Genomic DNA, 17,884 nt, shown 5'->3' on the forward strand with positions numbered 1-17,884 from the left:
GAACTACTGGTCATAAAAACATATGGTTTGGCATTTCAGACATCAGCTTGCTATGCCAGTACAATTGCGTCTGGAATTCAAAATCCTATTTTCTACAGCGTACTGCTCATTTACGTACATAGATGGACAAGTTTCTGTTTATCCTCTGCCATCCTGGCTTTCCTCACTTCAATTCACTGTTTCTCTCCCCATTCCTTGTGGCATCCTTCCATTCGCTCACTATTAAATCAGCAATACTTAGGCACTTCCTTAAAGCTTCTGCCTTGAACCATATATAGTGACAATAATAGCCATGACCTGCTGACCAAATATAACCTTTACTGAGCTCCATCTAACTTCACCCTATACTGGCTGGGCACCAGGGAGTTTGTACACATTGCAAAGGACAATTGTCCTTGCCAATTGGTGACTAATAAGAATCAGGAATGGAAATGGGATAAAGAACCCAAAAATAACGTGAAGAGGATTTTACCCACCTTTCACTGAAACCCAAGTATCTGTTTCATTTTATACTATGGCAAAACTTGTTAGGCATGACAAGCTATAAAATATTATTCAATTTAACTTATTAGGAGCACAATGTACACACAATCTACTATATCTTTCTATATAACAACACGCGTAGTTACATTATTAGCTTGATCCTGTGGTCTTTGATTAAGACAAATTCCCACTGACTTCAAAGGTGCTTTCCTTGACTAAGGATGTCAGGATCAAACTAGGAAAAATTGACATTTCCACTGAGCAAAGTCTGGTGAAGAGCAACAAAAATGATTAAAGGTCTAGAAAACATGACCTCTGAGGGAAGATTGAAAAAAAATGGGGTTTGTTCAGTCTGGAGAAGAGAAGACTGAGGGGGGATATGATAACAGTTTTTGAGTACATAAACGGTTGTTACAAGGATGGGGGGGGGGAGAAACTATTCTTGTTAACCTCCGAGGATAGGACAAAAGAAATGGGCTTAAATTGCAGCAAGGGTGGTTTAGGTTGGACATTAGGAAAAACTTCCTAACTGTCAGGGTGGTTAAGTACTGTAATAAATTGCCTAGGAAGGTTTTTGAATCTCTGTCATTAGAGATTTTTAAGAACAAGTTAGACAAACACCTGTCAGGGATGGTCGATATCTTGATGTGTATATAACTTTTATTTCCCTCTCATGAAGAGGAAAGAAACATCCCTCTTAGACAGTCCGTAAATGTTGGAGGAAGATCCTGCCTTGAGTGCAGGGGACTGGATAGACCTCTCAAGATCCCTTCAAGTCCTAGATTCTACGAAATTCACATCACCCGCATAAAACAGAAGCAGCCAGGCTTTATCTGGGTGAAGTGGCAGGAGATTCTTTGCGTAAAAAGGCACACACTTATTTTATGGACTAGAAAAGCAACTACAGGGCCCTTGCATCCTTTCTATGGATCCAATAACTCCCTTCCTTACACCAGTTCCCAATACTGGCCTAAGTGGAGTTGGTACAGAGACTCCTCAATGGTATGTTGGGAGGTATAGATGGCTTATCCACCTATAACTGCTGCATAGGTAATCTGCAAGGCTTAAGTCAAGGGTGGGCAAACTTTTTGGCCCGAGGGCCACATTGGAGTTGCAAAACTGTATAGAGGGCCAGGTAAGGAAGGCTGTGCCTCCCCAAACAGCCTGGCCCCTGCTCCCTATCCACTCCCTCCCACTTCCCACCCCCTGACTGCCCCCCTCAGAATCCCCCACCCATCCAACCGCCCCTGCTCCTTGTCCCCTGACTACCCCCTCCCAGGATTCGCCTGCCCCTAATCACCCCCCGGGACCCCACCCCTATCCACCCCCCCCGCTCCCTGTCCCCTGACTGCCCCAACCCCTATTCACACCCCCGCCCCCTGACAGGCCCCCCAGGACTCCCACGCCTAATCCAATGCCCCCCGTTCCTCATCCCCTGACTGCCCTCCAGAACCCCCACCCCATCCAACTGCCCCCTGTTCCCTGTCCCCTGACTTCCCTCCAGAACCCCCCGCTCCCCGCCCCCATACCATGCTAGTGCCAGCTGCGCTGCCCGGGAGGAGCAGCGGGCCAGAGAGCTGGCGGCACGGTGGCATGGGAGTGGGGACAGCAGAGGGGCCAGGGGATAGCCTCCCTGGCCAGGAGCTCAGGGTCTGGACAGGACGGTCCCGTGGGCTGGATGTGGCCTGAAGTTTGCCCACCTCTGGCTTAAGTGGCGTGCAGGACCTTGCACAAGAGCTCTGCATCAAGATGAATTTCATCCAAAAGTGTAACTCTAATAATATACAAGGTATCAAAACAGGTTCAACCTCTTGCAGTTTTTTCCCCCAGTCCTTAAAAATTAATACATCCTACTAATTCTTAATAATAGAAATGAGCATCTTATAGTATTCTGAAACTTGGTTAAGAGAAATTGGCTATATTGAACAAGTTGATATTGGGTCAGGTGTTTTGGTTTTTTTTATTTTAGTGTATAAAAGGCAGGTCTGTTAGTGAAAAGTCAAAAGAGGAGACAAATTAGTCATTGTTTTCATTATAGTTGCCAAGCAACCATGTTTATAAAAATCTAACATTTCATTAACATCAAAAAGGGGAAAATTTTGTGTGTGCTGATTTTGATAAAAATCTAGAAATACCAAAATTGGTCTATTCCTTGGTATCTACTTTGAATTTTAAAAGAGAGTTTTTATTGCAGATTTGAAGAATGAAAATATCCACTTCCTTGAATCTGAACCAAGGTATTCTGTCATAACAGCCTTAGTCCATGTAAGATAAAACAACTGACCCTTATCAACTTGTTTTCTAACAAAATTTGAATCTGTTTTTTATTGCAGTTTGAAGATGCCTCCTAACATGGAGAAACACAATTCACCAAACTGTTATTTTTCAGGTAAGTAACACTAATAGGTGAATCAGATGTAATAAGATTGGTAAAGGATAAGGAAAATAATGAAAAACAGATTATGTCTCACAATAGTACTATATATGATCATACACACACTTAGGTTTTGTAGATCTTGTTCATATTAAAGAAAACCTAGCAAAATACTGTATGTAGCCTGTGGCCAAGTGTTTTATTGCAAATACAGATGTAAAATACATCATTTCTCCGGGTGCTGGAGCAATTTGTATAGTGGGGATGCGGAGAGCCATTGAACCGAACTGTAAAGGCTGTACATGATGGAATCCACTTCAAGCCTGGGGGTGCAGCAGCACCGATGTCATTTCTTACAGATTTTCAGTAGGAGTAGGCAGATTTGCTATTATGTTCCCAGCCCAGTGCGGTGATTTCCCTGTAAATACACATTCATTTCTCGCTATGTTGAATTTCTTTCTAAGCAATCAGAAGGAGTTGTTCCATTCTCCTGCCTCCCATAGCCTCTATGTTTCGCCCTGAAGCACAGGGACGCCCAGGGAAGTATTCCCATGTGGCGGCTGTGTGTGTGTGAGCACAGGTCGCGCTGCCCAGCGAGCCTTCGGGAGCCCTTCCCAGCGCTCCCATGGAAATGACAGGGACGCCTCTCAGACCGGACGGGGCAAAGTCACTCGCTCTCCCCTCGCCCTAGCAACGCGCGGGACGCTTCCCCGCTCCCTTCACACACAGACCAGGGCGGCTGCCCACGCTGCTCTCCTCACTCGCTTCCCCCGGCTGGGGCCAAGCTGGGGGCGTGCGCTCTGCGTGCGGGGGGAATCCCTGCGCGTGAGGCGGCGCGTGTCTGGGAGAGCAGGGCCAGGGCGGGTGAGGGTGCAGGTGCGCGGCCGGGGGACAAGTCGCGCGCCTGCAGCCCGTGGAATCGCATGACGTTTCACGGGGGAGGGGGGGGGGGTCACACACTAGCTCGCACCTGCCGTGCCCCGGCAGCCCAACCCCCGCTCCGGTCGCCGGGGCCGCCCCGCCTCACCTCGAACAGGGGCCCGATCCTGTTCCGCTCCAGGTAGGCTTGGATCCTGGTTTGCTGGTGCGCCGCCATCAGGAGCCGAGCTGCCGCGGCGGGGGCCCGGCTCACTCTCCCGCAGGCGCGGGGCTCTCTGGCGGCGGGAGCGGGCAGGGCCCCCGCAGGGGGAGACGAAAGCCCAAGTCCCAGGGACGGAGCCAACTCAGGCAACTGGGGCTCGCCAGCGCGGGGCGGGGCGGGGGTGCCCTCAGGCAGCTGCGGAGGCGAGGCACAGGGCAGAGCGGGGCCGGCGGGAGGAGACGGGAGCGGCGCCGGCGGGTGTCTGGGTCGGCTCCTTGGTTACCGGAGCAGCCGCTCCGCTCCCCCGGCCACCGCGCTCGCCTCGCCCAGCTGCCTCCCTACGGACAGCGCAACCGGCGGCGGGGCCGGTGCTGCGCCCCCAGAGCCGCTGGCTGCGCGGGGGCGGGCCGGCTCTTCGGCGGCCGCTCGCACATACGGGACCAAAGCCCGCAGCCTCCCGCCAGATCGGCAGCGACCCGGCTCCGCGCCGGGCTCCCCCGCTGCCAGCGCCTCGCTGCTAGCGCGACACACGGTAACACGCCTCCCCCGCTGGCTGAAGTTTCCTGGCGAGCTCAGGGAAACTGACTGTCATCGGCCACGGTTAATATCCAGGCGAGGTAACGTGGGGGTGGGGGCTGTACGGACAAGCCTCACACCCCTCATTTGCATATTGATTGAAAAGGAACGGATCAAACTCTAGTAAATGATTTGTTTGGCACATGCGGCATGGGGGGGGTGCTGGGTGTATCCAATTCTTCCCCTTCCTCCCTGGTTTTATTCTGCCTCAAATTATTTTCTTGGTAATGATGAAGTTTCTAGCTGTCTATGTGCTGAGGGCACTGCTCATCGTAATAAAACAATGTAAAATACATATAGACCTTTCCCTTCTATCAGTACCTGGACCCCAGTAACCAAGGGCCCTCATCCAAATCCCATTAATGTCAACATAAAATTCACCTGGTTTTAGAGGAAGCTGGATTACGGTCGAAACCAAGAGAACAGTACTTATTCTTTCTGCACTTCAGGCAATTATCTCTTCACTTTATCTGTAAGCAGAGTCATAACCATCCTTCTCCCCTTCAAAAAAGAATATTTTAACGAAACACAGTTTTCAAGATTTAAGCATTCCATGCTTTTATTCATCAGCAGGAATTAGTTCTGCTCTGTCAGAATTCACTCTTTAATTTTGAACTATTTTAACCACAAACATTCTCTTTTTATTTTAAAGTCTCCTACAAGAAAAAACAAAGAGTTATGAAGTGTGTGTCCAGTTATGCTGAACATTCAGCATATCTGCTGAATCAGGCTTTCTAGTCCATTGCACCACCATGTCAGGCAATGCTCAAATGTTCAACAAATTCAAGAGCAAAAGATGCTCCTTTTTCAAATTTTCTTTGATTGGGAGGTGAATTTTGAATAACGAGTTCAGGTTCCACATTTACTGACTACTGTTTACATTGCTTTTCATTTCAAAGACTTGTCCCTTGCTGTAGAAGGAGGTCAGGTATGAGCACCTTTTACAAATACATCTTATACTGCAGTTTTTATACACCTTTTTGCAGTTGGGCAGCAGTGGGTGTGATGCCCCCTGTGTACCTGTGAGTTCAGAGAGACATTGTGCACAGTGTTCTTTGCTGAGGCACAATTGTTTTCACCACTGATATCCAAAACCAGCAACACATGGATTTTATTTTCTAAAATAGCCACCAGTGGCACAGAGTCTTTCTACATTAGGATTCTGAGATTTTTAGATCTTTTTGGCACTCAAGCCTTCTATGTACAAATCAGTCCATAGTTTTTTGGGGGGAGAGGTGTGCTCCAGTTACAGTGCATGGCATCGCTAGAATAATTTGGCACTAAAACCATTCTAACCAGCCCAGTGAGGATGAAGAGCAGTGGTGCAGAATCAACAACAGAATCTCTTACACTGAAGTGGAGTCTCTTACTCCACCTCAGTGTAAGAGAAAAAAGGGGCATGAATGGACTTTTATAGCCTCTCGTGGACAATACAACTGGCATAAATTACAGCAGTCCTTAGGCTGCTCTAACAGCGCACAGGGATCTGATTGCACAAAGTAACAATAGCATCAGCAAAGTACTGCTGCTCCATAAAGGTCAGAAGAGAGGAGTGTAAGAAAGTGCACTGGCAACAATTCAAATAAAACAACAGCTGTAATAAAGATTTTAAAGTAGGCTAACCCATCTAATCCACGCTTGCACATGCCTCCAGAATTACACTTTGTGCAATTTAGCTGCACCTCAAGATCTATGCCTCGGTTTTATACATCTTTTTGTTTTCTTATGTCTCTTGCTATTTTGTCTCTTATTTCTCTCTCTCCCCCACCATTAATTCACCCTCAGCTGTAAACTAGTCTTCAGACTTCCTAGTTTAGTATCCACCATAAAGAGCCCAGTTGACGGAGCTATTGTAACAAAACCAGGAGGGGTCATCACCAAGGACAGAGCCCAGGGCCTACAGCACCAACAGCACAACTACTACCTTTGTAAATAAAGGCATCCTATGATCTCATGGAACAACTTTGTTAGATGTAAATAGCAGATTCATGGCCTCTATGTGGACCAGATACTACAGGGAGACATAATCACAGATATTTCCTTACCAAGAGCCTGAAAGTTACTATCCAGCGTGGACTGCACGTTACTGTTTTATGGCTGAAAGTTTCTCATAGCTCTCTAATGGAAAGCTTGCCTGTTGCTGAAGTGTAGGAGTACAGGTATTTCCTGCAGAGTGTGGGCTCAGTGGCATGATAGAGTGGGAACAAGAAGCTTCAGAGTTAGCACATTTTTTTCACTTTATGCCACAGAGCTCAAACAATACAGTCATCAGCTGTTTGGTATAAGCAACATTAAGATCTCTAAAAATAAGTGACTGCAGTTTATAAAGTGTGTGTGTCTATCTCAGTTGGCTGTTAGGGAAACATTTTAAAATAAATTTTAAACAAGCTTTTAAAAAAACTAAGGACACTAATATAGCTCCTTTTAAAATGGATTGTCAATTAATTTTAATGAAGCATTACAAATTTTAAAACATGTATAATTTATATTAATTCTAGCATTCTGTTTTGTATGAGGAATTGTATACTAGGCTACTTTTCAACAAAACAATATAATAGTCTTTCATTTAGTGCTGTTTTAGATATCTAACAGCAATTTTAAAAAAAAGCTTATGTTTCTTCATATATAAACAGTATATTTTTAGTGGGAGTGAGATTTGTTATTGAAAGAGTATACAGACTGTGTTTCCTATGTAATAGTCTTCACTGAACTCTAAGAACAAAAAGGTTGCAGGAATTCTCACTCAGGGAAGTAGAGAGGTATAGTACACAGAAAGCAAAAGGTATCACTGTTTCCATAAAAAGTATATAGTAGAAAACAGTAGTAAAAGCTGGGATGCAGACAGAAAAAGTAGAGGTTGTCTCATAACCCTATTCTATTCTATTCAGGTTCTTATACCTCCTCACCTCTGAGCGCTCTCCAGTAGTGCATTAAGTGATGTGGCTAACATCTGTCATACTTTGTGTGTGTACTCTCATCCTCTCCCCAGGGGAATAAGTGTGTGCAATGGAGTGTCTCCTTTCAATAGGGTGTTTTTTGTTTTGATCCATTTGGTTGCAGGGACTTCCCTGCACAATTCCAGCTACCATAATGATATTCTGTATAATTTCAGTAATAAGTCATTCACTGCATTTCCAACATTAAGGGCCCAATTTTCAAAGGTGCTGAACACTTGCCATTCCTATCCATTTTAGTTGGAGTCGTAGGGGACAGTTTCTCTGAAAATCAGGCCCTAGATGTGTATATTTATAAAAAAAAAAAGTATTCTGCAGAATGAGTGAAACAGGCATTGCTTAGCAGAAAAGGAAAATGATGACTTGGCTGTTTGTAAAGACACCCTGTGGGTCACAAACACCAAGTGTCAAGTCAACAATTTACCTCTCAGCTAAAAGTTGATCCATATGCTCTGCATGAAGCTTGTTTCCAGATGGCATTTTGAGTGAGAGAGACTTCATTACATAAAAGGGAAATATGGAAATGTGGAAATACATATATCACAGAGATACACATAGCTTTGAGACTTCCAATAAGTACTGTATGCTGCAGTTATAAAAAAAATTAACCATAAATCCCATACTAAAACATTTATAAAGCAATTAGAAAACAAAACAAACATTACTAGAGGGCACATTAAAAGAAATCCAATATTATCTGATTTTTTAAATGTTTTCTAGCCCCCAAATTAGGGTTCACTTTTTCAGGTCACATTTTTTTCTTTAATATGAAATAATTTTACACAGGAGGATACTCTGAAAGCTTATAAAGAAGCATTGATATATAATATTTGCTACAAAAAAAACCCCAAACAATCCAAAAACACCGTCTTCATAAGAATCCAGAGGAAGAGAGAAAAATGTTTTCATTATTACTTCTATTTTCTACCTTTTACTTCTCTACTTTCATGGTTTGTTTCTGTAGAGTTGGATTTTTTATGCAAAGTCAGTTTCTATATCAAGAAGAGGTGAGAGAGCCATCAGTCAATGGTCAAGTACAATGGCTTTAACTCTGTATGTTGCTTTTGCTTTCAAAAATGTAACTGAAGTGCCTTTAATGAAAACCTCCCAGTGATTTTTATTCTCATGTCCCTTTCTTTCTGAGTTACCTTAATCAAAATAAAGTCCATCTCTAAATGCCTATATCTTATGTAAATAGTACCCTTCCTCATCCCTAAAGCATGCCCTCGCAAGTTTATGACCCTTTTTTTCCATGATGTTTAAAATAATGGTGATCTAGCAGTTCTTGACCTAGACTGTTGTCATCTAACTTCTTATTTAGTATTCTTCTAAACCAGGGGTGGGAATACATATTGGCCTGAGGGCCACATCTGGGTGGGGAAATTATATGCAGGGCCATGAATGTAGGGCTGGGGTTGGGGAGAGAGTGCGGGGTGTGGGAAGGGGTGCGGTGTGCAGGAAGGGGCTCAGGGCAAGGGGTTGGGGTGCAGGAGGCATGTGGGGTACATTGGGAGCTCAGGGCAGGTGGTTGGGGTGCAGAGTGTGGCAGGGGGTTGGGGTGCAGCACAGGGTTAGGGGGATCAGGGCAGGGGGTTGGGGTGCAGGAGGGCTTCAGAGTGAAAGCTCCAGCCCAGGACCACTTACCTCGAGCGGCTCTGGGCTGGCAGCAGCCTGCAGCAGGGCTAAGGCAGGCTCCCCTGCTCTAAACATGGATCTCTGGCTCAGATACTCTGTCTTAGAAACAAATTGAAGTCTCTAACTGCATTGTTCAATTTATCCTTTATCCCAGATAAGGTCATTCACAAACACTGTTTGCCATCATCACCTGAATGGATTAATGCTAAAGGGTTAGTATAAGTTTTTTTTATTAAAAAAATAATAATCTTAATAAAGATCAGCTTTAGACAACCTTGAATTTCCTTCCTTTTTTCTTAAATTCACACCAAGATGAGGGCTACACAACTTTAAATTCAACCCTGATTTAGATATGAAGGACTCTAACTTCAGTGGAGACCCACCTGCTTACATCAAGGCTGAATCTGGTTCTTTATATCTTTTGATCTACATTTATATAATGTATATAATTTGCATATTGTGATTGAAACCTCAGACTGGCCACTAATGCTTGGATTCTGTTGTAATACATTTCCTATTACCTTTAGAATAAGGTAGGGGCAATTAGAACAATAAGGGGCATGGGGTCCTGGGGGGCAGTCAGGGAATGGGGAACAGGGGGGATTAGATAAGGGGTGGGGCCCAGGGGGGCCGTTATGGGCAGGGGTCCTGGGGGGGAGCAGTCAGGGGGCAAGAATCTCATGAATTTTATATATTCTGGGACTCATGCAACTAGGACAAGAATTAAGCCCTTAGAAACTGTGGATTCAGAAACCAGTAATGGGCTTTGAGTGCGATGAGTAGCTAGGCCTCTGGGAGAGAATGTTCTGCTTCCTCTTATTCTGGGATGCAAATTATGCAATTTTCCTTCTTCTTCATATTCACCTTACTCCTTGCAATGGCTGGTTTGGGAATCGTTTCTTCTAGTTCTTTTCAGCAAATAGTTTTTCTGCACTGGGAAATTCACCTAATCATAAACTTTTCCAGCTGGATAAAGTTAAGGTCATACTACCAATCCAGCCATTAGAATGTAATAATGTTTAATTCTTTTGTTTAAAATTGTTTTTCATGCACTTGATTTAATTCAGAATAGGTTAGGCCATTTCAGCTTAGTTATAGGAGGAAATGCATGATCTCCCCTCACACAGAGACCATGTCCTGCTGATGGAAAGCAATATGTGAGAGCTAGGTATTATTATTATTAAGTATATTAAAAGTGTTTACCTGTATAAGTTTACAGGTTGAACACTGTTTGTGTTGAGGGGAGGGAGGAGCTTGAGGAAAAAATTGATTGTGAAAAATTTCAGCCCTCCTTTTGCCTGCAAACAGCAACTTTAGAAATAAACAGTGGCTTCTAAGGCATGTCTCCCATATCTGGTTAGGCATCTTGAAATTAAGTTTCTTCTGTTTAACTATGCAGTGTTTACAGTGCATTTATTAAAACACAATACACTGCTTAAAAGGTCTAGGTTCTATCACAGGCTACATTTGTGTTCAGCAATATTGACACTCCAGGCCCCTAGTAATTAACAGCTTTCTAAATACAAATGTTTTGTAATGTAAACTGAAGATTATATTCCTCTTTCTACAGCAGAGGTGGGCAAACTGCGGCCCACGGGACCGTCCTGCCTGGCCCTTGAGTTCCTGGCTGGGGAGGCTAGCCCCTGGCCCCTCCCCTGCTGCTCCCCTCCCCCGCAGCCTCAGCTTGCCGTACTGCCAGCGCTCTGGGTGGCAGGGCTGCAGCATGGCTGGCTGGCAGTCCTGCTGCTCTGAGCAGCATGGTAAGGGGGCAGGGGGCGGGGGAGTTGGATAAGGGGCAGGGGGTCCTGGGGGGCAGTCAGGGAATGGGGAACGGGGGGGGTTAGATAAGGGGTGGGGTCCCAGGGGGGCAGTTATGGGCAGGGGTCCTGGGAGGGGGCAGTCAGGAGGCAAGGAGCAGGGGGGTTATGGGCAGGGTTTGGATGGGTCATGGGTTCTGAAGGGGGCAGTTAGGGGGTGGGAAGTGGGAGGGGGGGACAGGGGGTGGGGGCCAGGCTGTTTTGGGGGAGGCGCAGCCTTCCCTACCCGGCCCGCCATACAGTTTTGGAACTCTCATGTGGCCGTCAGGCCAAAAAGTTTGCCCACCCCTGTTCTGCATTCTGATTCAATTATTAACCAGTATTAAACAAACAACATTAGCAGCACAAAATCAGATTCCTGCATGCAACTCTTCCTGCCTAATACCACTTTGCATGAGTACTTGTTTGTGTAGCAGCCCCATCCCCATGGATTGTCAATGGGGACTGAACTAAGACCCTTCAGCATGGGTTGTGTTAGGCCATGTGTATACTAGGAGTGCTTTACCAGTCTTGGCATACTGGTATGGATGCAGCTTATACTGACAAAAAATGTACATTAGCTAGTATAGTTTATTCCAGCTCCCCAAAGCGAAATAAGCAATACCAGCCAAAATTGCAGTTTGACAGTATAACTGCATCTATGGTAGGGGCTTTTGCCAGCACAGCTATATTGGTCAGGGATCACACCACTTCACTCTTCTAACCAAGATAGCTATGCTGGCAGAAGTTTGTAGCAGAGACCTGGATTTAAAAAGGCGCAAGTGTTCTAGCTGGCAGCTGCAGCTCTTATCATCCTGTGTGGATCAGGTAGCCACTAGAGGGGAGGAAGAGTCACATGCTGGTGTGGATTACATTTGCAAGCTGCTCTGTGCAAGAAACCTCAGGCTCAGACCTTCTATAAGCAAGTGCTGTATCTTTATCAACTAGCAGTTTCAACTCAGGTTCTATTCCCACAACTTTATGAATGCATTTTATGCTTCTATACCAAGGTTACCTTAGAGTCTACGTACATGGAAATATTTTTATATTAACTAAATAGCTATTGTCAGTGTTAGAACTGCAAGAGGCACATCCTCATTAACTTTACTGGTCAAATATTTAGGCCCTGATCCAGCCAGCATTCCTAAATGTATTTAGCTTCACACGTGTGTAGTCCCATTGGCTTTAATGAGCCCACACATGCTTAAAGATAAGCACATGTTAAAGTACTTTGCTGGATCAGGGCCTTAGCTAATGCTCAGATTACTTAGTGCATATAAAAAGTAAAACATTGTCTCCCCTATTTTCAAGTATATTACTTTAACACCTGCTGTTGATGTTATTCTGAGGTTTCCCTTTTTGTTAGGAGAATCCTAGAGAGCCAATTAAATTGGTTTTCTGGCTGCTTTTAACTGCTGAGGCAGACCCAAGAAGTATAGTATAGCCCTCAGTATAGTCCTGGATGGTCTATAACAGTATTGCCAACTCCAAGCATTCAAAAATCATATGTCAGGGCCAAGATTACATGAGATTAGCTTTATAACTATGAGGTTTAAAAATACGGTAATTTGGGTTCCTTTTGATTATGTTTTGGTTTTTAAGCTGTTAGAGCTCACATTTTCAAGTTTTTCTCCACAGCCATGAGGGCTAGAAACTTATTTTAAACAAAAGCTGAGATCTCATGAAATTATGAGCAGCAGCTGGAGAAAAACGTTAAACATTTCAAGACTTGTGATTAAAAAAAGTGAGATGAAAACACTGCTATATCCTCTGCTCCAATCTTAATGGAGTTGAATTTGGAGAAGTTACCCAGGGGCAGCAGTTGGAAGGAACATTTACCAACCTAAAGGTCCTTGTCTTTATGATGTGAAAGTCCATGCAGATAGATGCATTCTGCATTGTGTTCCAAAGGAGGCAAGAGATGAAGTCATCCTGATTTTCTGAAGTAGCAATACATGCTGAATAATTTGGGTGGAATCCATAAAGAGACTAAGCCCTGGTCTACACTACGAGTTTAGGTTGAATTTAGCAGCGTTAGATCCATTTAACCCTGCACCCGTCCACACGACAAAGCCATTTACTTCGGCTTAAAGGGCTCTTAAAATCGATTTCTGTATGCCTCCCCGACCAGGGGATTAGCGCTGAAATCGACCTTGCAGGGCCAAATTAGGGGTCGTGTGGTCACAATTTGACGGTATTGGCCTCCGGAGCTCTCCCAGAGTGCTCCATTGTGACCACTCTGGACAGTGCTCTCAACTCAGATGCACTGGCCAGGTAGACAGGAAAAGTCCTGCAAACTTTTGAATCTCATTTCGTGTTTGACCAGCGTGGCAAGCTGCAGGTGAGTGCAGATCTCCTCAGCAGAGGTGACCATGATGGAGTCCCAGAACACAAAAGAGCTCCAGCTTGGACCGAACGGGAGGTACAGGATCTGATTGCTGTATGGGGAGACGAATCCGTGCTATCAGAACTCCGTTCCAAACGACAAAATGCCCAAACATTTGAAAAAAATCTCCAAGGGCATGAAGGACAGAGGCTACAACAGGGACCCGCAGCAGTGCCACGTGAAACTTAAGGAGCTCAGGCAAGCTTACCAAAAAACTAGAGAGGCAAACAGCCGCTCGGGGTCAGAGTCCCAGACATGCCACTTCTATGATGAGCTGCATGCCATTCTAGGGGGTGCAGCCACCACTTACCCCACCCCTGTGTTTTGATTCCATCAATGGATTATCATGCAACAGGGATGCTCATTTTGGGGACGAGGAAGATGATAACGCACAGCAAGCAAGTGGAGAAACCATTTTCCCCAAGAGCCAGGAACTGTTTCTCACCCTGGACCTGGAGCCAGTACCCCCGAACCCACCCAAGGTGGGCTCCCGGACCAGCCAGGCAGAGAAGGGACCTCTGGTGAGTGTACCTTTGTACATATAATACATGGTTGAAAAGCAAGCATGTTTAATGATTAATTTGCGGCCAGTACAGCTACTAGAAAAGTCTGTTAACGTGTCTGGGGATGGAGCGGAAATCTTCCATGGACATCTCCATAAAGCTCTCCTGGATGTACTCCCAAAGCCTTTGCAAAAGGTTTCTGGGGAGGGCAGCCTTATTCTGTCCTCCATGGTAGGACACTTTACCACGCCAGGCCAGTAGCACGTAGTCTGGAGTCATTGCATAACAAAGCATGGCAGCATACGGTCCCGGTGTTTGCTGGCATTCGGGCAACATCCGTTCTTTATCTCTCTGTGTTATCCTCAGGAGAGTGATATCATTCATGGTCACCTGGTTGAAATAGGGTAATTTTATTAAGGTGGCCGTTCCTGCTGGGCTGTTTGCCTGTGGCTGAACAGAAATCTTCCCTGGTGTTAACCACGTGGTGGAGGGAGGGGTGAAGCCATCATCCCAGAGAATTGGGTGTGTGGAGGGGGGTTTAGTTGGGTTTGTGCTGCACGTTAACCCAAAAACCGCAGCCCCTCCTTTTAAATTGCCAACCCATTTTAAATGGCCAACCCAACGGCTGTTTGGTATAGGAAATGAGGGTGCTGCTGTTTGAAAACATTCCCACATGTTATGAAGGTTAAAGAAGCCAAAAGACTGTGGCTTACCATGGCTGCCTGCAAGCCGAATTCTGCTGCCCGCCGGCCCTGCGTGTGTGATCTTGCACACCAAACTGGCAGACCCTCAATATAAGAGGCAAAATGCGACCTTGTACCAAATGCACATGTGCTATGTAATGTTAACAGCAAGGTTCACCCTGAAAGAATCTACCCATTGTTCTCTAAAATGTCTTTTTAACTACTACTTTCCCTTTTTTTTTTTTTGCTCCCAAAGCTGCAAATGTTTCAACGCTCATCATCTCCATCCCAGAGGCTAGTGAAGATTAGAAGGCGAAAAAAATGCACTCGCGATGAAATGTTCTCTGAGCTCATGCAGTCCTCCCACACTGAAAGAACCCAGCAAAATGCGTGGGGGCAGACAATGTTAGAGTCCAAGAAAGCACAATATGAACGCGAGGACAGGTGGCAGGTTGAAGATAATAAGTGGCGGGTTGAAGATGATAGGTGGCGTCAGCTTGCTGACAGAAGGCAGGAGTCAATGCTGAGGCTACCAGAGTATCAAACTTATATGCTCTGGCGTACGGCTGAGGTGCAGGAAAGGAGGCATGAGCACAGACCGCTGCTACAGCCCCTGTGTAACCAACCGCCCTCCTCCCCAAGTTCCATAGCCTCCTCACCCAGATGCCCAAGAACACAGTGGGGGAGGCCTCCAGCACCCAACCACTCCACCCCAGAGGACTGCCCAAGAAACAGAAATCTGGCATTCAGTAAGTTTTAAAGTGCAGTGTGGCCTTGTCCTTCCCTCCTCCCCCACCCCTCCTGGGCTACCTTGGCAGTTATCCCCCTATTTGTGTGATAAATTAATAAAGAATGCATGAATTTGAAGCAACAATGACTTTATTGCCTCTGCAAGTGGTGATCGGGGGTGGGGGGAGGGTGGTTAGCTTACAGGGAAGAGTGAACCAAGGGACGGGAGTTTTCATCAAGGAGAAACAAACAGAACTTTCACACTGTAGCCTAGCCAGTCATGAAACTGGTTTTCAAAGCTTCTCTGATGCTCACCGTGCCCTCCTGTTCTCTTCTAACTGCCCTGGTGTCTGGCTGCACATAATCAGCAGCTAGGAGATTTGCCTCAACCTCCCACCCCGCCATAAATGTCTCCCCTTTACTCTCACAGATATTGTGGAGCACACAGCAAGCAGTAATAACAATGGGAATATTGGTTTCGCTGAGGTCTAACCAAGCCAGTAAACTGCACCAACACGCTTTTAAACATCCAAATGCACATTCTACCACCATTCTCCACCTGCTCAGCCTATAGTTGAACAGCTCCTGACTACTGTCCAGGCTGCCTGTGTATGGCTTCATGAGCCATGGCATTAAGGGGTAGGCTGGGTCCCCAAGGATAACTATAGGCATTTCAACATCCCCAACAGTTATTTTCTGGTCTGGGAAGTAAGTCCTTTCCTGCAGCTTTTGAAACAGACCAGAGTTCCTGAAGATGCGAGCGTCATGTACCTTTCCCGGCCATCCCACGTTGATGTTGGTGAAACGTCCCTTGTGATCCACCAGTGCTTGCAGCACCATTGAAAAGTATCCCTTTCAGTTTATGTACTCGCTGCCTTGGTGCGCCGGTGCCAACATAGGGATATGCGTTCCGTCTATCGCCCCACCACAGTTAGGGAATCCCATTGCAGCAAAGCCATCCACTATGACCTGCACATTTCCCAGAGTCACTACCCTTGATAGCAGCAGCTCAGTGATTGTGTTGGCTACTTGGATCACAGCAGCCCCCACAGTAGATTTGCCTACTTCAAATTGATTCCTGACTGACCGGTAGCTGTCTGGCATTGCAAGCTTCCACAGGGCTATCACCACTCGTTTGTGAACTGTGAGGGCTGCTTTCATCTTGGTATTCTGGAGCTTCAGGGCAGGGGAAAGCAAGTCACAAAGTTCCATGAAAGTGCCCTTATGCATGTGAAATTTTCGCAGCCACTGGGAGTCGTCCCAGACCCGCAACACTGTGCGGTCCCACCAGTCTGTCCTTGTTTCCCGGGCCCAGAATCAGCGTTCCATGGCATGAACCTGCCCCATTACCACCATGATGTCCACATTGCCGGGGCCTGTACTTTGGGAGAAGTCTGTGTCCATGTCCTCATCACTCTCCTCACTGCACTGCCATCAACTACTCTTTCAGATTCTGCATATACTGCTGGATAATACGCGTGGTTAGAACAGTCATAACTGCCACGGTGATCTGAGCGGGCTCCATGCTTGCCGTGGTATGACATCTGTAGGAGAGCAGAGTTGCAGCAGAAGCGGTGGGTGGATGATGATGCTGACAGCAATATGGCACCCGCACGGAAAAAGGTGTGAAACGATTGTCGGCTGTTGCTTTCATGGAGGGAGGAGCAAGGGGTAGGCTGGCAGCAGACAGTGCAGTATGACTGCTAGCTGTTACTGTCTCCTGGGTATTCATGGTGCTGCTGGGTGGGAGAGCAGCCTGAGGCAGAATGGCCCCCTCAAGGCTTAAACTCACAACCCTGTGTTTAGCAGGCCAATGCTCAAACCACTGAGCTATCCCTCTGCCGATATTCCAGGCAGGACTGAATCTCCATTAGACAAAACTTAAAGAAGAGAATGACCTGAGTCACTCCCATTTATGTCCAGGCACCCTGACAGACCTCACCGAGATCTTCCAGGAGTACCCATGTCTGCCCAGGTGCCCCGACCGACCTTACCGAGGCCAGCCAAGAGCACCCAGGAGATGACAAGGATGGCTACCAGTCGTAATGCACCATTTGCTGCCACAAGGCAATGAGCTGCTTCTGTGTAGCAATGCAGTCCCACGTCTGCCAGCACTCAGGAGACGTACAGTGACAGTGAGCTGAGCGGGCTCCATGGTGGTATGGCATCTGCATGGGTAACCCAGGAAAAAAGGCACGAAACAATTGTCTACCATTGCTTTCATGGAGGGAGGGAGGGCCTGACGACATGTACCCAGAACCACACACAACAATGTTTTTTGCCCCATCAGGCAATGGGATCTCAACTCAGAATTCCAATTGGCGGTGGAGACTGTGGGATAGCTACCCACAGTGCAACGCTCTGGAAATAGACGCTAGCCTCGGTACTATGAACGCACTCCGTCGACTTAATGGTCTTAAGTGGGGCCACACACAATCGCCTGTATAAAATCAATTTCTAAAAAATCGACTTCTATAAATTCGACCTAATTTTGTAGTGTAAACATAGCCGTAGGCATTTTAATGCTGAGCATCATGTTGCCTAATTGTTAGGTGCCTAGAAAAGCCACAGGAACAACAGTGCAATTCACAAAGCTGAGCGAGGTGCCTCGGTTCCCTACCTGTACAATGAATGGGGAGAGAGAGGCTCCTAAGAATGTGACCCATAAAAGCCAGCTTGTTAGG

At 46.2% G+C, this 17,884-nt stretch overlaps 1 protein-coding gene and 1 long non-coding RNA gene across 4 annotated transcripts in view; one reads left to right on the forward strand and one right to left on the reverse strand.

The window, feature by feature from the left end:
- Positions 1 to 4,213, reverse strand: part of C2H8orf34 (chromosome 2 C8orf34 homolog) — a 220,104-nt gene extending 215,891 nt beyond the window's left edge. For 2 of the 3 annotated variants that reach the window (XM_074944265.1, XM_074944264.1), the window contains exon 1: positions 3,828 to 4,213. In XM_074944265.1, the coding sequence (XP_074800366.1) occupies positions 3,828 to 3,953 (126 nt within the window). In that variant the 5' untranslated portion in view covers positions 3,954 to 4,213. The remainder of the gene's footprint in view (positions 1 to 3,827) is intronic. The other variant, XM_074944266.1, reaches the window with a different exon arrangement.
- A 175-nt stretch (positions 4,214 to 4,388) lies between these two features.
- LOC141982308 (uncharacterized) lies at positions 4,389 to 15,198 on the forward strand. Its single transcript, XR_012638018.1, has 3 exons — positions 4,389 to 4,555; positions 13,226 to 13,806; positions 14,728 to 15,198. It is a non-coding gene; the product is annotated as an uncharacterized LOC141982308 (long non-coding RNA).
- Positions 15,199 to 17,884: the final 2,686 nt, after the last annotated feature.

This window comes from Natator depressus, chromosome 2 (assembly GCF_965152275.1).
Source record: "Natator depressus isolate rNatDep1 chromosome 2, rNatDep2.hap1, whole genome shotgun sequence".
NCBI lineage: Eukaryota > Metazoa > Chordata > Testudines > Cheloniidae > Natator > Natator depressus.